The sequence below is a fragment of the Microtus pennsylvanicus genome, chromosome 12, assembly GCF_037038515.1.
Source record: "Microtus pennsylvanicus isolate mMicPen1 chromosome 12, mMicPen1.hap1, whole genome shotgun sequence".
Classification (NCBI taxonomy): domain Eukaryota; kingdom Metazoa; phylum Chordata; class Mammalia; order Rodentia; family Cricetidae; genus Microtus; species Microtus pennsylvanicus.
In genome coordinates this window covers 88,208,941-88,232,882 of record NC_134590.1, presented here as the reverse complement: position 1 = coordinate 88,232,882, position 23,942 = coordinate 88,208,941, and the positions used below count along the sequence as shown (strand labels likewise).

At 40.7% G+C, this 23,942-nt stretch overlaps 1 protein-coding gene across 1 annotated transcript in view; it reads right to left on the bottom strand.

Moving 5' to 3' along the window:
• Positions 1-3,660: 3,660 nt before the first annotated feature.
• LOC142832196 (ankyrin repeat and SOCS box protein 3-like) overlaps positions 3,661-23,942 on the bottom strand; it is an 82,761-nt gene continuing 62,479 nt past the window's right edge. Inside the window, exon 4 of the mRNA XM_075942465.1 lies at positions 3,661-6,268. Within this exon, the coding sequence (XP_075798580.1) occupies positions 6,039-6,268 (230 nt within the window). The 3' untranslated portion in view covers positions 3,661-6,038. The remainder of the gene's footprint in view (positions 6,269-23,942) is intronic.

Below are 23,942 nucleotides of genomic sequence, written 5' to 3'. Positions count from 1 at the left end.
TTTCTCTCCTTCCTCCTCGTTCTCTCCCCCTTGACAACATTCTGACCCTGTTCTTGAAACTTGCTTAGAAGAGAACACAAGCGTGATAGCTTCACTACTGATCAGGTATCTGCTCTTGTTCATGTGCCAGGTGACGCTTTCGACCCTCAAAGTGCTAATGAGTATTTCAGCGCTACCAATCCAGCTGAACACACCCACTATGCAAATCACTCCAAGGTTCTGCCACTTTGGGAAGCAACAATGGCACTGCTGACGTTAACCACCGGAATATGGTTTCTGAGATTTGTATCAACAGTCATGATGTGGGCATTCAACCTAATTTAACATGTGACATGCATTAAAATGAGTTTAAGAAGGTAAGTCCGACCACAGCAGTGGTTTAAAATAGATGATGATTTATGCACTAGAAATCCAATTCTCTTTGGCACCAATACATATCATAACTAAATTTTGTACTATATATAGGACTCTTTAGCCATTACCTAAAACTAGAAAAAAATGCTTATCTTTTCCAATCATATTGAAAATACATCTAACATGAAACTTGTGTTGTCTGAATGGCTAAGCAGAGAAATGTAACTGTTAGATATTAGTTTCTATTTTTCTCTGTCCATAAACTGTGACTTATGTGGATAGCATCATTTTGGAAATAAACGCCCCCAAAGAAGCAACATGTGAGAATAAAACCAATGAAATAAGGCTCCACATTGTCACCACTTCTCAAATACAATGACATTCCTTGTGACATGACACTACATAAGATTCTACCGGTGATGCCTCTGTTACTGCTCATCCTGATGCTGCCACCAATGATGTTCTTGATACTACTGATAATTCTTGCTTTTCTTTTTAGTTGCTGCTGAAGCCTATGAGGAGCTACCAATAACAATGACAATTTCAGGAATATTTAAAAAAATTTCTAAAGTTTAATGTTCAATATTTCTTGACACCGTATATACTGATTTCAGTATAGTTTTTTCATTAAAATACATTTTAAAAATATTTTAAACTGTTTCTTGGTATTGTACAAACTGTTGACATGATGTCTTGGTGACATGTTTTAGGAGAAAGCTTCTATAATACCTATCAGAGATAGAAAAGATAGTGGCATATCAAATCAGACAGACCACAAACAGATGTTGGCTGAACACCTGACTATGAAAGAAGAAAAAGGAGAGGCAGAGGGAGAGAGACAGAGGAGGAGACACAGAAAGAGGGAGAGGAACATAGAGACAGGGGGAGACAGAGAGATAGGTTTAGAAAGAGAATGAGAAGCTGGGGTAGGGATTCTTCTGAACTAGAGGAAGGTTAGGGGAGGGCAGGAGGGTAGAAGATCTAGAACACTAGCATGGACTTTGAACTGTACAGCAGGTACTTGTGCTACTGAAGGAGCCTGGAGGCCGGTCTGTACCTTATGATGGTAATAGAAACCACAGGCAGCCAATATTCCCTACATCCAGTGATAAGAGAAATGACACCTTTGGGTAGAGGAACTAGCTTCACAAGTTTTTAAGGGATGTTGGCTTTTATCTATCCTCCAAAAATTCTCCAAAGTCCAGGTTGAGCCCGTTTCTGGGTATCTGAGACTGCCATTACAGTTTTGGGAACTGGAGTTCAATAATAGGTGTCAATGAATTTTAGTGGATTTACTCTATTGGCCTTAAAATCCAAAGAGTTAAAGTGTGGCTGCTTACGTGAATTTCCTTTTCCTGTAATCTTATGGCATCCCATCCCCTAGCACACATTAAGTGAGAAAAGTCCCTCACTGAGGGTGGGGCCTTAAGAACCCCTTCCTGTGTGTGATGATCATTGTGTCCTTGACACCATTTCACAGAAACCATCTACAACCTCTGCCTCTCTCTTCCAGAATAGTAGTTCAGATGTCTTGCTGAGGTCTGAGAACTGCACAGTTATGCATTCTCTAAACTTCGGCCAGGTGTGAGTCTATGCATTCACCAGAGCCCATTGTATAAAGAAACGTCTCTCATTAGGGATCACAGTTGCTCGATGCTCACCTTACTAGACCTGGATGAAGGTGGGTGGGCCTTGGACTTCCCACAGGGCAGGGAACCCTGATTGTTCTTTGGGCTGAGGAGGGAGGGGGAGTTGATTGGAGGAGGGGGACGGGAATGGGAGGCGGTGGCGGGGAAGAGACAGAAATCTTTAATAAATAAATAAATTTATTTATTTATTAATTAACATAAAAAATTGCTCGAATGTATAGGTGTCAGCAAGAGTACATAGAAGGCAGCTTGATTCTATGTAAGTTTAACAAAACAAGTGGATTCAACACATCAGTGATTAACTCAGGGTCACCAATACTTCATCAGTGTGGCATTAAGGAAAGAAATAAAAGCACTTCCACTGGGATTCATTTCCAGATTTGAATTTTCTACATGTTCCCTGTCTTCCCTTCTTTCTGTTGCATGACTCTAAATCTGTGCCTCTCTGAAGAAGTCTGCCTGTCCCTGTGCTTGTTCTCTTGTCTGAGTCTATGTCTGTCCCTACATCTGTCCTTGTGTGTAAATGTGTGTGTCTGCCCCTTTTGTTGCTCACTCTTTTATTGAATTTCCCCATAAGAATCACCTGGGGAAGGAGTGGGATACTTTACAGAATCATTTGTGGAGTCTTAAAAAAGATGAAGGTAATAACTGCAACTGATCCTAACTCACCCAGACACCAAAAAACATTACAAACACCATGTTTGCCCAGTAATGCTGCTGTGTTCAATTGTTTTGATATTCATTTAAGAGTGTTTTCAACCTCTATGTTTGCTGTTTTATACAAATGATACACATTTGTTCTGGATCAGGGGGCACAGAAGAAAATAAGATTACTTAAGTTTAGTTTAGTTTGTAAAAGGTGGCTATGCAGGAAGACCAAGCAAAGTAGTGGTCATTGTTACATTGTTCTCTTAAAAGTGGGTTAACAATCAGTTTGAGGACACAGTAAGATAGCAGCCTTATATCTTAAATGATCTCAAAGCATGTTATGAACTCTGGCTGTGATGTCCAGCAAAGGTTCCAGTCTCTAGAATGAGAGAGATTTCCATATTACATCACCATGGCCTTAGTCATTGGGCTCTGAACCAGGTTTACAGAACCAGCCAAGAGTTCCCTACTGCGTGGTAGACCTAAAATCAAATCACAATGTTTATTGTTCCTATAAGAGTCAACACACTATCACACGGAGAATATCTTGCCAGGCAAGTTGTCACATGCAGGGTCTACAGATTGGTAGAATCATCGCCAACTTTCCTCATCCAGTAGCTTGCATAGAAGCTTCTAGCACTGTGGAAGCTATCTAGCACAGATGCAACATGACCTTTAAATGTCCTATATCCCAAGTGTATAGTGTGTTCAGAATCATCCACGAATCTAATTCTCGTGTGTAAATGAGGACATTGGTAGGAGCCTGTAATGTTTGACAGGCGCCCCCTTACTTCACAGCTCAGAGGGAACTATCTCACAGTATTGGAACCTTTGTTTAGTCAACTTAATCTTTGGGAGAAACGTTACCCATGCATGCAGGGCTCCTTCATTCAGTTGTTTTACTTAGGCTTCCAAGAATGCAACTCCATTCGTTAGGCTTGGTGGCAAACCACGGTACATGTAGAGGTCAAGAGCATCACTTTCTGGATCATACTCTTACCTCTACCATGTGGATTCCCAACATCAAACTCAACAGCATATGGCTGGCATCAAACACCTTCACATGCTAAACTATTTAACCAGCCTCTCAAATGATTTTAAAGGACTTCAAATGTAGTATTTTTCCAAAAGGATTTCTTCCTCCATGCTTAATTTTGGTTAACCCTTTCCCCACCATCACATTCTCCCATCGCTGATGAAAACTTTCCACTTGCAAGGTTTCTTTACCCTTCCACAGTGCACTTCCTCTGCCATCCCACTTCCCTCCAGGCCTGTTCTCCTCTATGATCCATTTCATGCTTTGAGTTTTACAGACACTCGAAATTAAAAACATTTATCTGAAAATTCAAAGCTTGGAACCACATGTAAGATAAATAATTCAATTAAAAATGGGGTACAGAACCACACAGAATTCTCAGAAGAATCTCAAATGGCTGTAAGACATTTAAGGAAAGGTTCAACATCCTTAGCCATCAGAGAAATGCAAATCAAAACAACTCTGAGATACCATCTTACACCTGTAAGAATGGCTAAGATCAAATACAATAATGATAGATTATGCTGGAGAGGATGTGGAGTTAGGGGAACACTCCTCCATTGATGGTGGGAATGCAAACTTGTACAACCACTTTGGAAATCAGTATGGTGGCTTATCAGAAAATTGGGAATCAACATATCTCAAGACCCAACAAGACCACTCTTGGGCATATACCCAAAGAATACTCAACCATACTATAAGGACACTCCAGCGTGTATCTGTGAACATTCATGCCCCTACAGACATCCTTGTGACCACATAACCGGCTAGCAGTTACAGCTCACTGTCACTTCTCAGTAGCATCAGACTCCAAGAGACTAGCATACTGTGTATTGCTAGCCTAGGAAAAGATGAAGTTCAAAGTGCAGTTTCCCTGGGATGCTTGTCACTTTTTCAATCCTGTAAAGTCAAAAAATCACCAGCCAGGGTACTGAATTTTAGGGCTTCAAAAAAAAACCCTTAATGCTAGGTTATTGAAAACTGGATTGTGGTAATACAATTGAACACAAACAGAATACATTAAAAGATATTCTGTAAAAGCATTATGTGTATAGTTAGCCATGACCAAAAATAAATCCTGAAACAGAGTTTGAAAAACAAAGGTCACACTATTAAAAAAAAAACATAGTACATACAATTTTGGAAAATCTTTGTTAAACTGAACCATCAGAACTTCTGCCTGATTTTCAATATCTATATATCTACATCAAACAAGACTTTGAATATGAGAAATGAGTTAGTCTTCTAACTCCTTCTAATGAAGTCCACCTTCATCACGCTCGTTTTGAGAGTCTATTAGAGATGGGTCCAGATGGTCTAATCAAGCACAGGTTGCTGGCAGGAGATGAAGTTCTGCCTCCTGTAGAAATCAGCCTGCCTATTCTGACAGTAACACTCTAATACCTCCCTCTCAAGGCTAATTTCCAGTCTCTCAGACAAATGTCTTGATGATGTTTGATTTTTCTTGACTCAAGGTTTAGATAAAGCTATTGTAAAAACTCACAAGGCAGGACTCTAAGGTCTTTATTTTATCAATGCTCTAAAAATACATCCAGGTATTAAGAAGGAAAAGTAGTGTATGTATGAATAGACTATTATTGGCTATTACTGATTCATAGAAACAAACCTGCCTTCTTATTCTAGAGCTGAGTGAAGTCTGACTGTTCTATTTAGCATTACACAACTGAAATGCGCCCCTGTCTCTACAGACGGTGCTGTAGGAATGCTCCTTTTAGGTCTCCTTATTAATATTCTGAGTGCAGTACAATATTTCTGAAAAGGACATAATTTTTATAGTGAGTATGCCTTTGACTTTAGGTATGTTCTTGTCTTGGCAGACTGAAAATGGGGTATATTTTGCCAAAAAGAATAAAGAAAGAATCTCAAAAAACAATACGACTGAAATCTGTGTTCTTCAAAAACTTTCCCCTGAGTTTACATGTTAAAATGCAAGAATATCAACACCTCACAAATATATCTGAATTAAAAAATAAGAACAACATAGGAAAATTTCCTTTTATAAACATAGAGGATGTTGGTGCATAAATAGAATAACACTGTTAAGTGATTCAAAAGCACAGTCACATCATATCTTCTTCCTGGGAAGTTTATGGCTTCCATCCCTAGTTTCAAGCACAGGTGAACACGAATCTTAACTGGGAAGAGGTCACATCCAACACCATAGCAGCATCACAGCTCAGTAGCAGAACAAAGCAGAAAATGATTAGGTCAGAAAACACCACAAAACAAAGTACACTGGAGACAACTGAGTAAGGCAGGATGAGCAAAGTTCTCAGGATTGGGGAGGAGGGACTGAGCAGTCCAGTTGTAAACAGTCCCATCTTTTGTGACTATACAGCACTGACAATTGAGCTGTCAGGAGCCTCGCTGGTTTCTACATCATCAACAGCTGCAGGTTCTGGAATTTCATTCATCCTCAAAACCTCTTCATAGAGCAAATAGCTCCGCAGACTTCGGGGAAGAGGCAACTGATGGATGAAACTGTTAGAACGAAGCTGCTCTGCTTTTAGACTGGCCCAAATTTCCAAACGGCAGAGATGGGTCAGGCATGGGACACAGGCTGGAGAAACAAACGAACAAAATATTAACTGATAGTGAAATGAAGAAAAGATTAAGGACCTAAGCTTGGACTTCAGATCACATATAAAAGCCAGAGACGGGAGTACCAATGTGGTTTGCTCGGTAACAATCTACCTCCAGTTTCAGTGAGAAACACTGTATCAAAATTGTAAGTCAGAGAGTGATAGACTAACATCCTTCTCTGGTTTCCACATATGCATACAATCACGAATACACACACACACGCACACACACACGCACACACACACACGCACACACACACTAGTAATACACTAAAGTAAGCAACAAACCCATCTCCATATAACAAGAGAAATAGTTTGTGGCTTAGTCTTGTTTTCAAAGAAGACTTATGGATATGAATAATCACATTCAATTTTCAATTATTTTCCTCACCTGGTTGCCCTTGCTTCAATTGGTCACTCAAAGTCAGTATCCAATCTATAGAAGGTAAATGTTTAAATTCTAAAGAACTGATGATACAAGCTGGCATTTAAGAAAACTCACAACAGAAAACTGCTACTTCTCTCTTAGTCTGTTTCATTGCCAAGAGTCTTGTAACCTAACATATCAAGTAAATGGATGTGCAGTCTGAACATTATCTCTTTGCATCTGTGACATAAAATGAAGTTTCAAGGGCTGGCAAGAAGGATCAAAGGTTAAGAGTGCTAGCTGCTCTTCCAAAGGACCCAGGCTCAATTTGTGACAACAACACAGTAGCTCACACCTATTTCAAATTCCAGTTTCAGGGGATCCAACATCCTCTTCTGGCTTCCATGGGAACCAGGCATGCATGTAGTATACATACTTGCATTAAAAACATCCACACTTAGTAAAATAATGTTTTTAAGAATGAACTTTTAAAATTGGCACGGAAAGAGAACATTCATTGAGTGTCCTCTATGCCACATGCCTATGCATTTCAGAGATACTCTAGGTTTGTATCACTTTCTCTGGTCTAAACATGCAGATACATACACAATATCTATCTATCTATCTATCTATCTATCTATCTATCTATCTATCTATCTATCTATCTATCTATCTATCTGGGTTTCCTAAGCAATCACTGATCTGCTCCAGTCTCTGATATAAATTACCATGCTATCATAAGACAGGAAAACAGAATCTTAAAAAGAAGATTCAGCAAAATTTCAAAGATCACAAAGTTGTTTAACTGGCAGAGCCACGGTTAAAATTTAGATCCATCTGACCCCAAAGACTCTAAGTGTGGTTTAAAGTTGTAGGATACACGATCACACTGTGAATCCCAAGTTTGCATTTGAGTGAACTTAATAAAATCAACTTTGGGTCAGGAGACAGAGTCAGCAACTATTTGACAGAAAGTAGACAGAGAGACAGAAGGGAACCAGAAAAAAGAAGAGATACACAGGAAGTAGGAGGGAGGAACTTTAAATGTGACAGCCCTTTTTGGAGCAACAGAAAAGAGACTTTCTCATTTTGAGATGCTGGTGAAGAGGGAAGGTCGTCTAGTTTCTGCTCAACTTCTCTGAGCTAGCAGGTTTTCAACCTAGCCTCCACTGTGTGGTAAACAGAACAATAAGGATTTAGTTAAATAGTACATCTGGAGGCTGGAGAAATGGCTCAGGGCTTAAGAGCACTGACTGCTCTTCCAGAGGTTCTGAGTTCAGTTCCCAGCACCACACACATCTATAATGATATCTGATGCCCTCTTCTGGCGTGTAGGCAAAGAGGTAGATAGAACATTGTATACATAATAAAAAATAAATCTTTAAATAACTGTATTTGGTGACAGTGGTGAGAGACAGATCTAGCAGGACATGGTTGCCTGAGAAGTGGGCCAGTGACTGCCACAGTTACCGCCTGAAGACAGTAGTATTCAGGTATAGCCTCTGTGCCAGTGGGAAAACAATATTTTGGCACTCCAATGTGTGACATGATCACATAAATGGAGAATTCACACTAGTCGGCCATTACTCGTGGGAACTCTGGAAAGTGGACTTAGACTTGGAAACTGCAGGAGGTGCTTGAGCCCACCACCAAACAGAGAACTCAGCAGATTTGGTGAGACATTGGACGTCTTGAGCCCACCACCAAACAGAGAAGTCAGCAGATTTGGTGAGACATTGGGACGTCTTGAGGGAGAGAGTTGAGTAATATTTGTTTTTAAATATTTATTTATTTATTTATTATGTATACAATACTCTGTTGGCGTGTATGCCTGAAGGCCAGAAGTGGGAACCAGACCTCATTACAGATGGTTGTGAGCCACCATGTGGTTGTTGGGAATTGAACTCAGGACCTTCGGAAGAGCAGGCAATGCTCTTAACCGCTGAGCCATCTCTCCAGCCCCATTTTTTTTTAAAAATATTTATTTATTTACTTATTTATTTATTATGTATAAAATATTCTGTCTGTATGCCTGCAGGTCAGAAGAGGGCGCCAGACCTCATTACAGATGGTTGTGAGCCACCATGTGGTTGCTGGGAATTGAACTCAGGACCTTTGGAAGAGTTTTTTTTTTTAAAAAATCATTTCCATGTTAAGGATGAAAAATATCACAAAGCAGGGTACTAGGACCCTAAATAATGCTACCATGGATGGTTTGAAAATAAAAATAGTAAATGAGGGGATAAAAGACTTAGCTGGGATTGACATAATGCCGATTATAATCATCATCAGTTTGGTAATTCATCTCATCCTTAATAGCCACAGTGGTTTCTTTTGGCAAATATAAAATGTGTGGTCTGATAATTGTGCCAAATTTGAGAAATTGACAGATAAGATAAAAATTTTAGAAAGACTTGTATATAAAGATAAGAAATTTTGACTGATAAGATGTAAGCCTTAGGCCAGGTGGTGGAGGCACACCTTTAGTTCCAGCACTTAGGAGGCAGAAGCAAGTGGATCTCAGTGAGTTCAAGGCCTGTCAGGACTGCTACTCAGAGTCTCAAAACAAAACAACAGCAACAACAACAAAAAAAAAAAAAAAACACAGACAAACCTTATACTGACCTACTAATGAAAATAAGAGAAATACTCAGACACAGGAATGTAGACAAGAACCCACCATGCCACTGCATCATGAACTGAAGTGCAGTGTCCCAAAATTATTAGAAAACCTGCCGTAGTTACTATACAACAACCAGGAGACAACACACACCCTAAGGTCATCAGAAAGTTAATGGAATCCTATAGACATATTCTATTTGAGGAGATTTGAAGAAGCGGTCGTTTCATATGGTAAGCGTTCATCCTATGTAAAGCAGACGTTAAATTCATAAGCAATGCAGAACAGAAATATCCCACAAGACTGGAAAGAATTGGTCACAGAAATATTGAAAGCCGGTCTCAGACACAATGGATAACATGGTGGCAAGAGCAAGCTAGAGTCATAGAACAATGAAATAGGGCTAGAGGCATTGATGATTCCCAAGACCAGCTTCTAGGTGAGCACCAATATGCCGAGTTGCAACAGTTGAATTTGATGCATACAACTTGCTGCAATTTGTTGCAGATAGTTTGATTTGGATGAACACACACTGGCCCTTAACAGCTTGAGTGCTTGGGACAAGGTTTAAGAATCAGGAAAAAAAAGACTTTTCTATCACTTGGTGCCTTTGGGTTTTCACTGCTGTGAAGAGACACCATGACCATGGCAACTCTTATAAAGAAAACATTTAATTAAGGGGATGGCTTACACTTTCTGAAGTTAAACCTATTATCACCATGGCAGAGAACACAGCGGCGTAGAGGGAGATGTGGTGCTAGAGCTGAGACTACTAGATCTTGCAGGTAAAAAGAAATCAACTGAGATACTGGGTGGTACTCAGAGCACAGAAAACCTCAAAGCACAGCAAACCCCCACAGTGACACAGTTCCTCCAATAGCTCATACCCACTCCAACAAAGTCACACCTCTTAAGACTGACAATCCCTATGAGATGATGAAAGCCAATTACAATCAACCTGCAGACTTGGCAACTAGCCAAGGAAAGTATAAGAACATGTACCCTGTTCCAACAGTTAGAATTGGGCAGGGTTTTGTTTTTGTCCTTCCAGGATAAAAGTATCCAACTAGGGAATCTATAGGTTTCTGGACAAATGAGATATCTGAGGAGGAGGAATCATCAAGAGAAAATATCCCAAGAAAAAGAGTAAATCAGGGTAGAATTTCATCAATCTTCCCAAACATGGTCTTTTCTTAATCCCAATTCAATTAAAAATCAAAGCTGGTTTTGCAGTTGGAGCATGGCTTTCTTCTTCTCTAAACCTAAGCATGCTTGTTAAAGGAAAACTGAAAATCTCTGTTTCATGTTTAAAGAGTTGCCTAGTACGGGATAGAAGAAAATCAAAATTAAGGGACTATTATATTGTCATAAATCCTTGGTTTCATTTTGACTCTTTGAAACTTTTCCTAAGATATAAATACTATCTCAAAATCTATAAGATTTTCATGTATATATAAACTTTGCAGGATATTAGTAGTCATGTAGGCTACTAATTAATTCTCAACATAAGCTTCATCCAGCTACTTGTATGTGTTTCAGGGTTTGAGTCTGAAGCAGGTAATTAGGCACTGAGCTTGTGTACCCCTGATGTACTTGATAGATTCTGGTTGTCTAACATTTCAGAGATCTGTTGTATACAGCATATAAAATGTTTTAAGTTTTCTGCAGTAAACCATGACCATTCGTAACAAGAACCTTCAAGTGCTCCAAAAAAAAATGAAGGGGTCCTTCAATGATGACTGTGGTAATGCCATTAAGCTAACAAACACTACCCAAAGATCAGTTTTGATGTGCAAACCTTTAGGACAACTTCAGAGCAACTAGTTAAGATGGTCCAGGCTCACAGACTCCTCCAGGCAGAACTTCTGTTAAGCCCCACACTTTCTCACAGAGACTAGACAACAAATGATACAGCTAGCTCTCCCAGGACTTGGCCATTATCACAATTTTCTCAGGGGCCTTTAAAGATGCTGCTGCCCCAGATAATAAGAAGTAATTTGAAGAAAATGACAACCACATTACCAAGAAGTGGTGTGGATAGTTTTTGGTCATTTGGTGGGTTTTGGATGTTTGTTGTCATTTAGGGGAATTGATTGTAAGCTGTTATTAGTCATGGTTAGGGAAGAAGTAAAAAAAAGTAAGATTAAGGGATTTACTTTTTTTCATTTGTCTATCCTTTCTCTCCTACCTTGTAGTAATAGGGCGGCGGGGCTACGTCCCCAAACACCCCAGCCGCCTGCCCTGCCCGGCTAGCTTATGCCCCGAAATAATTACACGGAAACTGTATTCATTTAAGCACTGCTCTGGCCCATTTCTATCTAGCCTCTTCTAGGCTAACTCTCGCTCCTGGACTAGCCCATTTCTTATCATCTGTGTAGCACCGGTCTTACCGGGAAGATTCTAGCCTAAGTCCATCCTGGGTCGGAGCTTCAGAGCTTCATCGCGTGTGTCTGCCCAGGAGCCGGGAGCATGGCGGACGTCTGCTCCCAAGAGGAGACCTGTGGAGTCTGAGCTCACTTCCTCTTCCTCCCGGCATTCTGTTCTGTTTACTCCACCCACCTAAGGGTGGGCCTATCCAATGGGCCTAGCAGTTTCTTTATTGCTTAGCCAATGAAATCAACAGATTGATATATGACACTCTCACATCACTACCTAATGTTGTAAAGGGGGGATGGGGAACAAAAAGGGGGAATATAAGAATGATAGAATAAAATGGTAGAGTATTGAATCTACTTTTAAACTGAAAACCAACTACTAGTCTCAAATATTTTACAATGGTATGGATTTTTTATATTAATACAAATTTGAGGTTTTGTTTTAACATACTGGATATGTGTTTCTAATCGTGAACCTATGCGACTCATTTTAAAATGTAATGTAAATTCTAGTTCTTAAAAGCTACTACTATAAACTCTTTAGGATAACTAAGAAATAATGGTTAGTGGATAGTCATCTATAACAATCAAATTTATAGCCACCTTAGTTATGTTTTTAAGTAGTGTATGTATGTACAGTTATGGAAAATATAGTCGAAGTGCATGAAATATTAGAATTGGTATAAAATTCTAGATAAGAATCATAAGGGTTCTGAATTAAAGTTCAAATGCTTTTGCTCACGTACAAACATTTAACACTTTACACATAAATCATGATCAATAACAATGGTGTTAAATTCACTAGTTCCCTAACACTGCTGAAAATTTAATGAAAAGAAAATACCTAAAGTCAGTATCTGACTGGCATTAATTACCTCACTAATATATTTCACACTCAAAAATACTACAAGGAGTAAGTTCAAACAAAATATTATGGCATCTCAAATACATGATTTTATTTTCCATATTTAAGTGTAACTTTTCTACTCAGACAGTATGTTGCATATTATGCATATCACTGAATAACATGGAATATCAGACAAGTAAATAAAAGAGTATACCTGTTGTGGGTGTGTGCATGTGGAAGTTATCTGTGATAGTTTGAATGTTACTGGCCCAAATAAACTCATGGGGGGTGGCACTATTAGGAGGTGTTGGAGGAAGTTTGTCATTGTGAGGACAGCCTCTGAGGTCTCCTATGCTCAAGTTAAGCCTAATTCAGTTTACTTCTTGTTGCCTGTGGATCAAGATGTAGGGCTCTCAGCTCTTTCTCCAATTTCATGTTTGCCTATACACATTCATATCCTGCCATGACAATAATCGACCAAACCTCTGAACTGAAAGCCTATCCAATCAAATGTTCTGTTTTATAAGACTTGCTGGAGTTATGGTGTCTCTTCACAGAAGTAGAAGCCCTAACTAAGACACCATCATTTGGATCTAGCTAACAGTATTTATGTTGCTGCAATGTGGTGTCAGGTAGGCAAGTCATTCAAGACTCTCCTAACAAACGTAGATTAGTCTGCTTTATTTTAAACACAAGAGGTTGAGCTTCCACATGCAAATGTGCATAAGCATGATTAGATGTGCTTTTAAGACAGGGATCTAATGGCATAATCTGCTAAGACTGCTGTCCCTTCAGGAAACTTTAAAAGTCAGTGAAATTGCCTATTACCTGACAGTCACAATATGAGTTGTTATGCTTTGCAATAGTCTCTCCACCATGAAGATTGAAACCTCTGGACCTGTGAGCCAAAATAAATAATTCCCAGCTTTAATCTGTTACCTAGATATTTTTGTGAAAGATATAGTATGGTAATTGATATAGGCAGGAAACAAACTTTGAAGAATGACTGGTATAAAAGTGGCAATGAGTGAAATAAACGGAGCTGTCATCCAGTAGTAAAGTGCAGAGTCACTGCTGATTGTGGGACGATTCGTTCCCATTGCTAAGTGTAGCACCTCACCTCCCTACAGTACACCGAAAGGCTTTTAATATGCTTCAAGGTAGAAAGAATCACTACATTTTGTAACCTCCAAAGTACCTCAAAAATCTCAGACACCAGTGAGTCTAGAGACCGCAAATGTTTCGATTGCACAATGAATCAGTAAAAATTATGTCAATGTAGTATCTCAGAGAGTTCACATTATTTTATCTATATGTAATAGTGAATTGTTGAACAAAAACAATTTGTACAATTAGATAAATATATAAGACTGAAAGTAAGCTAAAAAGGACTTTCTTTAAATAAATTAATTAAAAAAAATTATCATTGTAAGGCCAGGCATTACGGTACATGCTTTTAATCCCAACACCTGGGAGGCAGAGTCAGGAGGCTCTCTGTGAGTACAACGCCAGTCTAGTCTATAGTTCCAGGGCTGCCAGGCTAAATAACAGAGAAAGCCTGTCTCAAATGTCTTCATTGTATATATTATTGTACACAGTGTGATGCTCCACAGGAAATTCTCCATAGAGTAGATAACGTAGTTGAGGATATCGTCCTCCAAGTGCTCTGCTCTGCCTTCACTGCTCCAGTCAGTCCTCAGGGTCATCTATGGAGCTTTTCTTCTACATTCATGTATACACAAACATTTTATATATCTGTATAAAATCTAGGTACCACAACTTTATGGGGGCACACTTAAATTTGTTTAATAGTATTACCTCCAGGTGAATCACGTTTTTCAGCAAATGATATCTTTATTCTTGTTATGGCCGAATGAAATTCCACTGCATGCATGTACCTCATTTCTTATATCCAGTCCTTTGTTGTTGAACATAAGGGCGGTTCCTATAACCTAATTATTGCAAATAGTGCTGCAACTGACATACAAGTTTCTCTATGGTAAGATGACTTGAAGCCATTCAGGTCATACAAACAGCATACTTGGGATATGTATGTAGTGAATATAGTACCAGTTTTTTGAGGACCCTCCATAATGATACACATATTGGCAAAAACAACTGACATTCCCACCAGCAGTATATACAACCTACATTTGTCCACGTTTCCCATCATTTGCTGTTATGATGACATCATACTAACAGGTGTGATGGTGTTGGAAATCTCCGCTCCAGTCTCACTTCCCATTCCAAACCCCACCCTAAAGACAGGGTTTCTCTGTAGCTTTGGAGCCTGTCCTGGAGCTAGCTCTTGTAGACCAGGCTGGCCTCAAACTCACAGAGATCTGCCTGGCTCTGCTGGAATTAAAGGTGTGCACCACCACCGCCTGGCTCCCCCACCCTTCTTAGAAAGCCCACCACTGGCAGCTCCCCGGCGCCCCTCGAGGCTGCTTAAAGACCATGCCTATAGGGTATTTAAGATTTTCATTTGGGAGCAGCAGTGTGATTTCTTCTTAGCCCTGAGATCACCCAGGGGTGCTTTGCTCATTAAACCTGGATTTTAATTTGGCCTGATCTGACCCATTGCATCAGCAGAGAAACCCACTGCCGGGATTCAAAAATACCTATCGTCTGGTGCTGGGCCTGGATACCATAACCACGTGGATGTGGGAAGCCACTCTCCCTCTTACAATGCTCCCTCCCAAACTGATCAGCTTTTGGCCCAATAAACTGCCCATTCCAAATCACTGTTTAGAGTTCCAAGACCCCTCCCAATCTTCAGGGTACCCTGCCAAGATGTGGCTGTGCAGGGGCAACCCTAACCCACTTCTGAAGCAAGGCTTGTCTTTGTTCTGTGGGACCTTTGGTTAGGAGATGTTCTATGCAAAGACACCTCACCTCCCCTCGCCACTTGACCTCAAGCCATCTAGGAGAATGTCCTGCCATGATCTTTGGTCTCTGGCATAGCCTTTGAAGTGGGCAGCACCAAGTCTAAATCTATTTCCCCAACTGCTGCAAAATTTATCCAAAGTTACTCAGTATTTGGGATCTGTACTTCCTCCCTACCCATACCCCACTCTGCTCTGCCTGCTCTCTCACCGGGTGTCTTGTTCTTCCATGTGCTACAATGTGGAACAAGTCAGCTGCATTCTCCCCATGGTTCTTGTCTTCCCCTGCTCCTGCTACCACCACTGACACCGCGGCATGACAGACTATGGCTGCTCCTCTGTCCCATCCGGCTTTCCACTCTGTACATAGGAGGCATACATTCGTTTGCCTTGGGGAAGGGGACAGCATGCCACATTGGTCTTCTGATGCCTCCCATCGTTGCTATGCTTAGCAAGCTGGAGCCGGTGTAGTGTGGGGAATGCAATGGGTGTTGTCATCCTTCCCTCCAACTGGGAGCATCCTCCCTGCCTACTGCTTTAATTCTTATGGTTTCTTATACTGCGAGTTCTGATCTTATGATGGAGGAAGGTCATTGGTTAATTATAATAAAGAAACTGCTTGGCCCTCATAGGTTAGAACATAGGTGGGTGGAGTAAACAGAACAGAATGCTGGAAGGAAGAGGAAGTGAGGTAAGACTCCTCAGACAGACACCATGCAGCTCATCGCCAGGGCAGACGCGATGAAGCAAGCCCCCAGGTCAGACATGCTGAATCTTTCCCGGTAAGCGCACCTAGTGGTGCTACACAGAATATTAGAAATGGGTTAGATCAATATGTAAGAGCTAGCCAGTAAGAGGCTGGAACTAATGGGCCAAGCAGTGTTTAAAAGAACACAGTTTGTGTGTTGTTATTTCGGGTAAAGCTAGCCGGTGGCAGGAGCTGGGTGGCGGAATGCAGCCTGCAGCTCCCTTTAACAATCTTAGGATTATTAAGTTGATCATCTGACATGGCTTCCCATGGAAAGTTATGTCTGTCTTTCAGTTAAAACATTCTGTCTACTTTGTATGGATAGACAGCACTCTGTGCCTATGTATTTTCTTGTGTATAAATACATGTGGCCACTGAATGCTTGTTTCTGACTGGTTTTAAATGCCTGGGTTTACATGTTCTATGTGTCTTGGTAACAGCTCAGCTGTTGCTATTATAACCAGCTGCCTGGGTTCAAAATTTGCCTCTGGGTTTTTCTGGCCCTGAATCTGATGTGATGACAGAGAAAGTTATTCTGTAAGTGAAATGAAAACTTGTGATTGCAAACTGGAGTTGTTCTGGGAAATAACACATGTTCGGCCACCATTTTAACTATGTACAGCACATCGGCAGTCACCACTTTGACTAAGGCTGAAACAGAGGGAGGTCACATGACTATATCACCTCTTAAATAAAATTGACCATATGGAGTGGTCCACCAAGGAGACATTAGATCTCTAATATGATTAAAAAAACAAGGTTTATGAAAGACAGATTTCTAAACAATGCTGGTTTACTGAGGAATCAAAGTTGCACCTCCATGCATTCAAACACTAAACAGCGTTAAAACTTGTATTTTGCCTTCCACAGATTATGTAATACAATCTATGTCCCAGGACCACAGCTGAACACCAGAGACTGAGATATTCCTATTTTATGATGTAGCAATATGATGACCTAAACAGTCTGACAATAGGTTTTTTCCTCCTTATCTAAGGTCTATTCGGGGTGACAAAGACCAATTTAAAAACAACATCTAACTTTCTTTTTCCAACATTGGTAAACTGTAGCTAATCTGGTAAATCACGAAGACATACAAGTTAACCTAGGTGTAACTTCCGAGGTTGAGTTCTAGCACTGCAGTTTTGACTGCTACTGCATAGAAGCTTTCTCAGCATTACTGTATCATCTTCAGTCACATATGGCAAAACTCTGCCGAGATGCTAACTCATCCCCCTCTGAAGAGATTAGCATTGGAGAGGGCAGGGAAGCCTGCAGGCAGGTTCAACTCTGTTCATCCTCTCATGCTCCTCAGCCTCCCTCCTTCTTCCTCCACTCGCTCAACCTCTTTTCTTCAGTAAATTTCCTCTGTTTATCTTCTAGGTATAGACTTAAAGGTATGTTTCACTGGGATGAAAGCAAGCACTAGGAAAAATATCCATGCCTCTTAACCCAAAGCCACAGACTTTTTCTATGACACCAAGTTGTAAATCTGTTCCAGTTGTCTTACAGACATCTGCAGGTTCCTGGCCAAAGAATCCTGCTATCAAGGAATCTAGCCTGGTGGATCAATCTCTAGACAGGCCCACTCCTCCTGCCAGACTTATGCCAAGGCCAACCCACAGGGGAGCCTACATATAATGCCAGTCCCTGCACCTGCTCTGAAGACACCAATGAGATGCCTACTAGTAGGATGACTTCGCCCACATGTCCACTCACAATAAGCTCCATTATCTCTTAACTCTTAGTGATACCTTTATAGGAGGGATGGAGGCAACCCCCACCTCCAGGGAAACAGCTCTGTGATGGCTCAGGTACTACTGAAGCACATTATCCCCCAATTTGATGTGCCATCTCCCCAAACTCCTGAGACATTAGTGCTAGTACCACCTCTCCAGGTTGATACAGGAACCCATCCAGGATAAATGGTCTGGCCAACCGGAACAGGACCCTCCAATTTTTCAAAATGTCCCAATGAGCGGTATACCTGCTCTTTTGCATCTGGCTCATAACCCTTGCCTCCTCTGTACAATCAGAGCACATCTGTTTCATTCTCTCTGACAGGCATCACTCTTCCTATGGCTAGTCCTGTCCACAGGGCCGATGTTAATAATCTATTTTTTCTCCTAGCAACCTCCCTTATTCACTTCCTCAAGAAATAGACCCCTGAGGTCTCCAGGATGGCAGTTGACTAAATGCTTCTTCACCCACCTTCCACCAAGCATGAGTCCACTGACTTTGGACTCCCCTCCCCATACTGTTCTATGCTAGCAGGAAATAGATAGACTTGAAACGGTACCCAAAGGTTGAGATGTTGGAACTCTCCACTCTGTTCTCACTAAGCCTGCCATAGGCATCTCCTCTACTGGAGCTACTCAAAGACCTTGCTTACAGGGTATTTAAGGCCCCCTCCTTGGAAGCAGCAGTGTGATTTCTCTCCTACTTCCACGACCCCCCAAGAAACACCCAAAAGTTGCTTTGCTCATTAAACCTAGACTTTTAATTTGACCTGATCTGACGTATTGTATCGGCAGAGAAACTCATTACCAGAGATTTAAAAATACTTACCAATGGGGTTTCAACGCAGTTTTAGTTCACACTTCTCTAATGGCTGGAGAGGTGAATATTTTCACAGGTTTACTGGCCATTTCAACCTTTGTGAACTGTTTGTTCATTGGCCCATTTGCTAACTGGGTTAATCTCTTGCTTATTTTTTGTTGCTGTTTTTATTGGGGGGTGTTTTAGTATATTCTAAAAATAATCCTGTGTTTGATGTAAAGATCAGCGATTTCTCTCCCATTCTGAAGTGAAGAAACCTTCACTCGAAATTTTCTTTACACGCATATTTAATTTCATGAAGGTGACCTGTGAACTGTTAGCATTATTTTCTGATAAACTGGAGTACTAGCCAGAAAGTCCCTACCTCTTGTCTGTATCTTGAAGTATTTCCCCTACTTTTTCTTGTAACAGTTTCACAGAGTTTCGCGTCTTCAAATTTTTTTGAAGGTCTTTGTTTTATTTACAGTTGATTTTTGTCAGGGTAAGAAATAGGAATCTCAAATCATTCTGCTACAGTTGGGTACAAGATCCATTTGTTAAAAGGCTGTCTTTTTCCAATATGTTGTTGGCATCTTTGGCAAAAACAAGATGGTTGAAGCTGTGCGGGTTTATATCTGGTTGCTTTAGCCTGTTCCTGAGGTGGTCTGAATAAGAATATCCTTCACAGGCTCATATATTTGAATGCTTCATCATTAGGCAGTGGAACTACTTGAAGGATTAGGAGGATTGCTTTGTTTTCAGCCCACTACACCCCTCCATACAGAAGGGATTTACTCACTATGAGACTATGTTTCAAAATCTCCCCCACTGCTTCCAAAGCTCAAAGACAAGCAGAATAGCAAAATTCCTTTTTCAAGGCACTAAAGCCCCCTCACCCCAATCCTCCATAAATGCTATTCACTGGACCATCTATCTGAGACACCCAGCTGACCTTCAACTCCACCATCAATTTCCCCTTATTTGAGCCTGGTGATACTGTCCGGGTCAAGCAGGTAGCCAAGGGACACCAAAAGACACTTGGAAAGGACCTATATAGTGATACTCTCCGCTCCTATATGTGTGAAGGTAGCATTGCACCATGGATACACAGCCAGGTTTAGGAAGTGGAAGCCACAGCTATTATCACCAAATGGACTGTATCCTGGACTATGAGTCCATTAAAATTAAGGCTTCATCGGGGCCCTGGTCCCTTACACCTCATGCCCCTCTAGTTCCTAAGTCTTGTGTTTTTCACTATGGGTATCATTGCAGGGTCACAGTCTAACCCCCATCATCCTCAGATGTGAATCTGAGAACGAAGGAAGTTAGGTACAGGGAAAATGTCTTAGAGTTCTGTTACTGTTAAGAGACGCCATTACTACAGCAACCTTCACAAAAAAAAAAAAAACATTTACTTGGGGCCTTGCTTACTGTTTCAGAGATGCAGTCCATTTTCATCAAGCAGGGAGCATAGTGACATGCATACAGGCATGGTGCTAGAGTGTATCAGAGTTTCACATCCAGATTTATATGCAGTAGGCAGAGAGAGACAGTGGGTCTGTCTTGGGCTTCTGAAAAAAACCCAAAGCCCAAGCCCAGTGGCATGCTTCCAACAAGGCCACACCTAATCCAACAATACTGCACCTCCTAATCCCTGTCAAACAGCACCACTCCCTCATGACCAAGCATTCAAATCTGTGAGTCTATGGGGGCAATTCTTATTCAAACCACCACAGGAGATGATTGTTAATAAGGCTATCAACCAGCAACCCATATTCTATCTTGACCTTTGCTCACTAATGACCACTTTCTTATACTTGTCAGATGGTTAAGATGAATGAACAAAACAAATGACAGCTCATGCTGCCAAGGATGTGGAATAAGGGGAGTGCAAACATGTATAGCCACTGTGGAAATCAGCAGCAGCACCTTAAGATCTACCTATTCCACTCTTGAGAACAGACTCAAAGGATGTTTCCTCCTACCGTTGAAATACTTGCCCAACCATCATCAGTGCTGTTTGTCTTAGTTAGGGTTTTCTATTGCTCTGAAGAAACACCATGACCATAGCAAGTCTTATAAAGAAAATATTTAACGAGGGTGGATTGCTTCCAGTTTCATAGAATCAGTCCATTATCGTCATGATGGCAGGCATGGTGGTGTGTAGGCAGACATGGTGCTGGAGCTGAGAGTGCTAATCTTTCTGCTTGTTGGAGAAACAAATCTAAAATGGAAGGGAGTGAGTTGTCCTGAACTATTCAGTTCATTAATTCACTGCCCCAAGGCAGTGCACGCTATTCCACTGGCTCACTGGCTCCACCAGACCACCCACCCATGCTGTGGTGACCCCCATGCAGAGGCCATGACCCGAGTAAACCTCAAAAAAAAGAAGGAAAGGAGACAGAGACAATCAGTATTAGGCTCCAATTACTTAGTCTCCATGCCTGACTACCTTACTGTCAGCATTTGTATGGACATTGCCTCATATTCTGAGCAAGCTAATGATCAGATCCTACATCCTCGACTGCATGGCCAACTAAACTACTGGTCCTTAGGACAAACTATGATCCCCTAGAACAGTATGAGTCAATGATTTGTCTCATGTCCATAGAACCAGTAGGAAATGTGACAGATCAAGACAGTTCCTCCATCATCTGCTCTTGCTGAGGTCATTTTAGGCTCACCTAGAATTTGATCTCCTTCATGGAGAATCCATGGAAAATTACCCAGCTCTATCCTAGCAACCCAAGGTCAAGATGGCTTAGGTAATTTAGCTTCTGTTAATCTGCTTGCCTGTGCAAACCTTCCCCTGCTTCTACTGAACAAGGTAAGATAGAAGAATGTTGTTTTTGCCTTTAAAAGCTCCTTGCATACTCTGGTTTCTCTTTAGATCGTATAAATCTTTCGCCTTTTACTAAAAGCTCCTTGCTCTAAATGCTCAGGGATATGCTTAGGTCTGGAATACCTGAGTGTAGTCCAAGCCAGCTGGAATAAAGACTTTCAATTGGCTATAAACTACATCCCTATGGTCATCGCAGGTGGGATTCCCATAACACTACCTGAGAGCTGGGATTTGAGACATACACCACACCACGTCCAGCTCAAGCACTCTATATGTTCTTTATTTTTTTTTGACACAGATTTTCTCTGTGTAGCCCTGGCTGCGCTGGAACTCACACAGTAGACTAGGCTGTCCTCAAACTCAGAGATCCACCTGTCTCTTCCTTCTGAGTGCTGGGACTAATGATGTATGACAGCACCACATAGAATATATGAAATTTCTGAAGGTAATTAACAAGCTTTTCAATTCATAAAATTAACAATGGTTGCCTTCATCACATTATAAAGTAACTAAAGATCTCTTATATAGGTATTAACCTGTCTGTTGTTTTTAAAACTGCATCACTATGTGGAAACAGGCTGGCCTCACAATATAGCTCAAGCTAGCCTTGAACTAGTGGTCATCTTGTCTCAGCTTTCTGAATGCAGAGATTAAAGGTATGAGGCACTATACCCGGCCTTGGAATCTAATATATTACCACCCAGATAACAATAATAGCTCAATGATTGTGACAATCAAAACTTGTTTTCAAATAGGGGCCACAATCCAGACACACCGTTGAAACACCGCTACGGTGAATGAGATGAATAGGAAACAACTGCCAGGCTCTGAGTCACTCTCTCTGGGAAAAATAGTTCTCCAAGCTCTTAGACCTACTGAAACCTAGGAAACAGGAAGACCACAAGGACTTGTAAGTAAAATGACACGTTCACGGTGAGACTCTCTGATCCAGACACACCCGCCGTGTGGCGAGGCCTTCAGAAGTAACCTGAACAGAGTTTCAGATGCACAGTCATAGTTTCCTGTTTGGCATATGCACTTCTCTTTTGATTTTTCTCTGTTCCCAACTCCACTGTCCCACAAGAACAGATATTTATTTTTGGACAAGGCAAATACAAAATTAGTAAAAGCATATGCAAATACCAACATTGTGGATTCCATGCAGGAGAACATTCCCACATCATCATTAAAGAAATTCTAAACTGGAAGGCTTGGAGACTCCAAACAGAAAACTATGCATCAACAGAAATATTCTCACAGTCTCAGTACACCTAGATTCAGGAGCATATTTTCCTCTGGCGGCTTTAGATTAAAAAAAGTTTACTGAAATGGAATTTTCCAAGTAACTAGAAGACATTTCTAGATATATATATATATATATATAGGTTCATTTGTCAAAGACCTATTCAAACTCCATTTTTGGAGATTCATTTTATGCAAAAATAGACATGAAACAGTTCTCATAACTTAAAACATATAACCATACAACATATGGTCTGACTCGGCTTCTTTCTCCCAGCATTCTGTTTGGTCTACTCTGCCTACCTAATTTTCTGTCCTATTAAAGGCCAAGGCGGTTTTTTTATTAACCAATAGACATATGACCCTCCTCCATCACCACCCTGGGCTATATAGAAAGATCCTCTCTAAAAAAGCAACAACAAAACAATCAGTTCCCAGAATTTCAACCCGGCTCACAGTGATGTGAGATTCCCCTTATAAACTGTGAATACCACTGGCTAATAGAGAAACTGCTTTGAACCTGTTGCAGGGCAGATCACAAGTAGGCAGGAAAAACTAGGTTGAATGCTGGGAGAAAGAAGGTGGAGTCAGTGAGAAGCCACATGGCCCCACTGGAGACAGACACCAGAACTTCACCACAGCCTTGTGGCGATACACAGATTAATGGAAATGGGTTAAATTAAGATATAAAAGTTAGCTAATAAGAAGCTAGAGCTACTGGGTAAAGCAGTAATTTAACTAATATAGTTTCTGTGTGGTTATTTCATGGCTGGGCTTCTGGGCAGCCAGGAAACAAACAAGCGGCCTCCAACTACATCACAAGGTATACCAAAAGCTGATATACTATCAGTAGAGATAGTGTAAATAAAATGTTGGTATTTCCCTTCAGAGATGTTAGCATATTATAAACAGAACCCAAATTTTTAAAGAAAATTAAGTTCAGCATTCTTTTGAATGTAAACTAAATGTTTTGCTTATATAACTATATGAAAACAAAAGGATATTACTGAGTAAGAACTGTCAACTCACGGCTCTCTATAAGATCAGTAGGTTAAACTTATGAACAGACACAATTCTTAAGAGAAAATTACTGTCCTTTCCCCACCCTTTCTATGTGTAGAGAAATGCAAATTCTGCCTAATTTACTATATGTTCTATAACAAATCCACAAAAAATTTCAATGTAGCA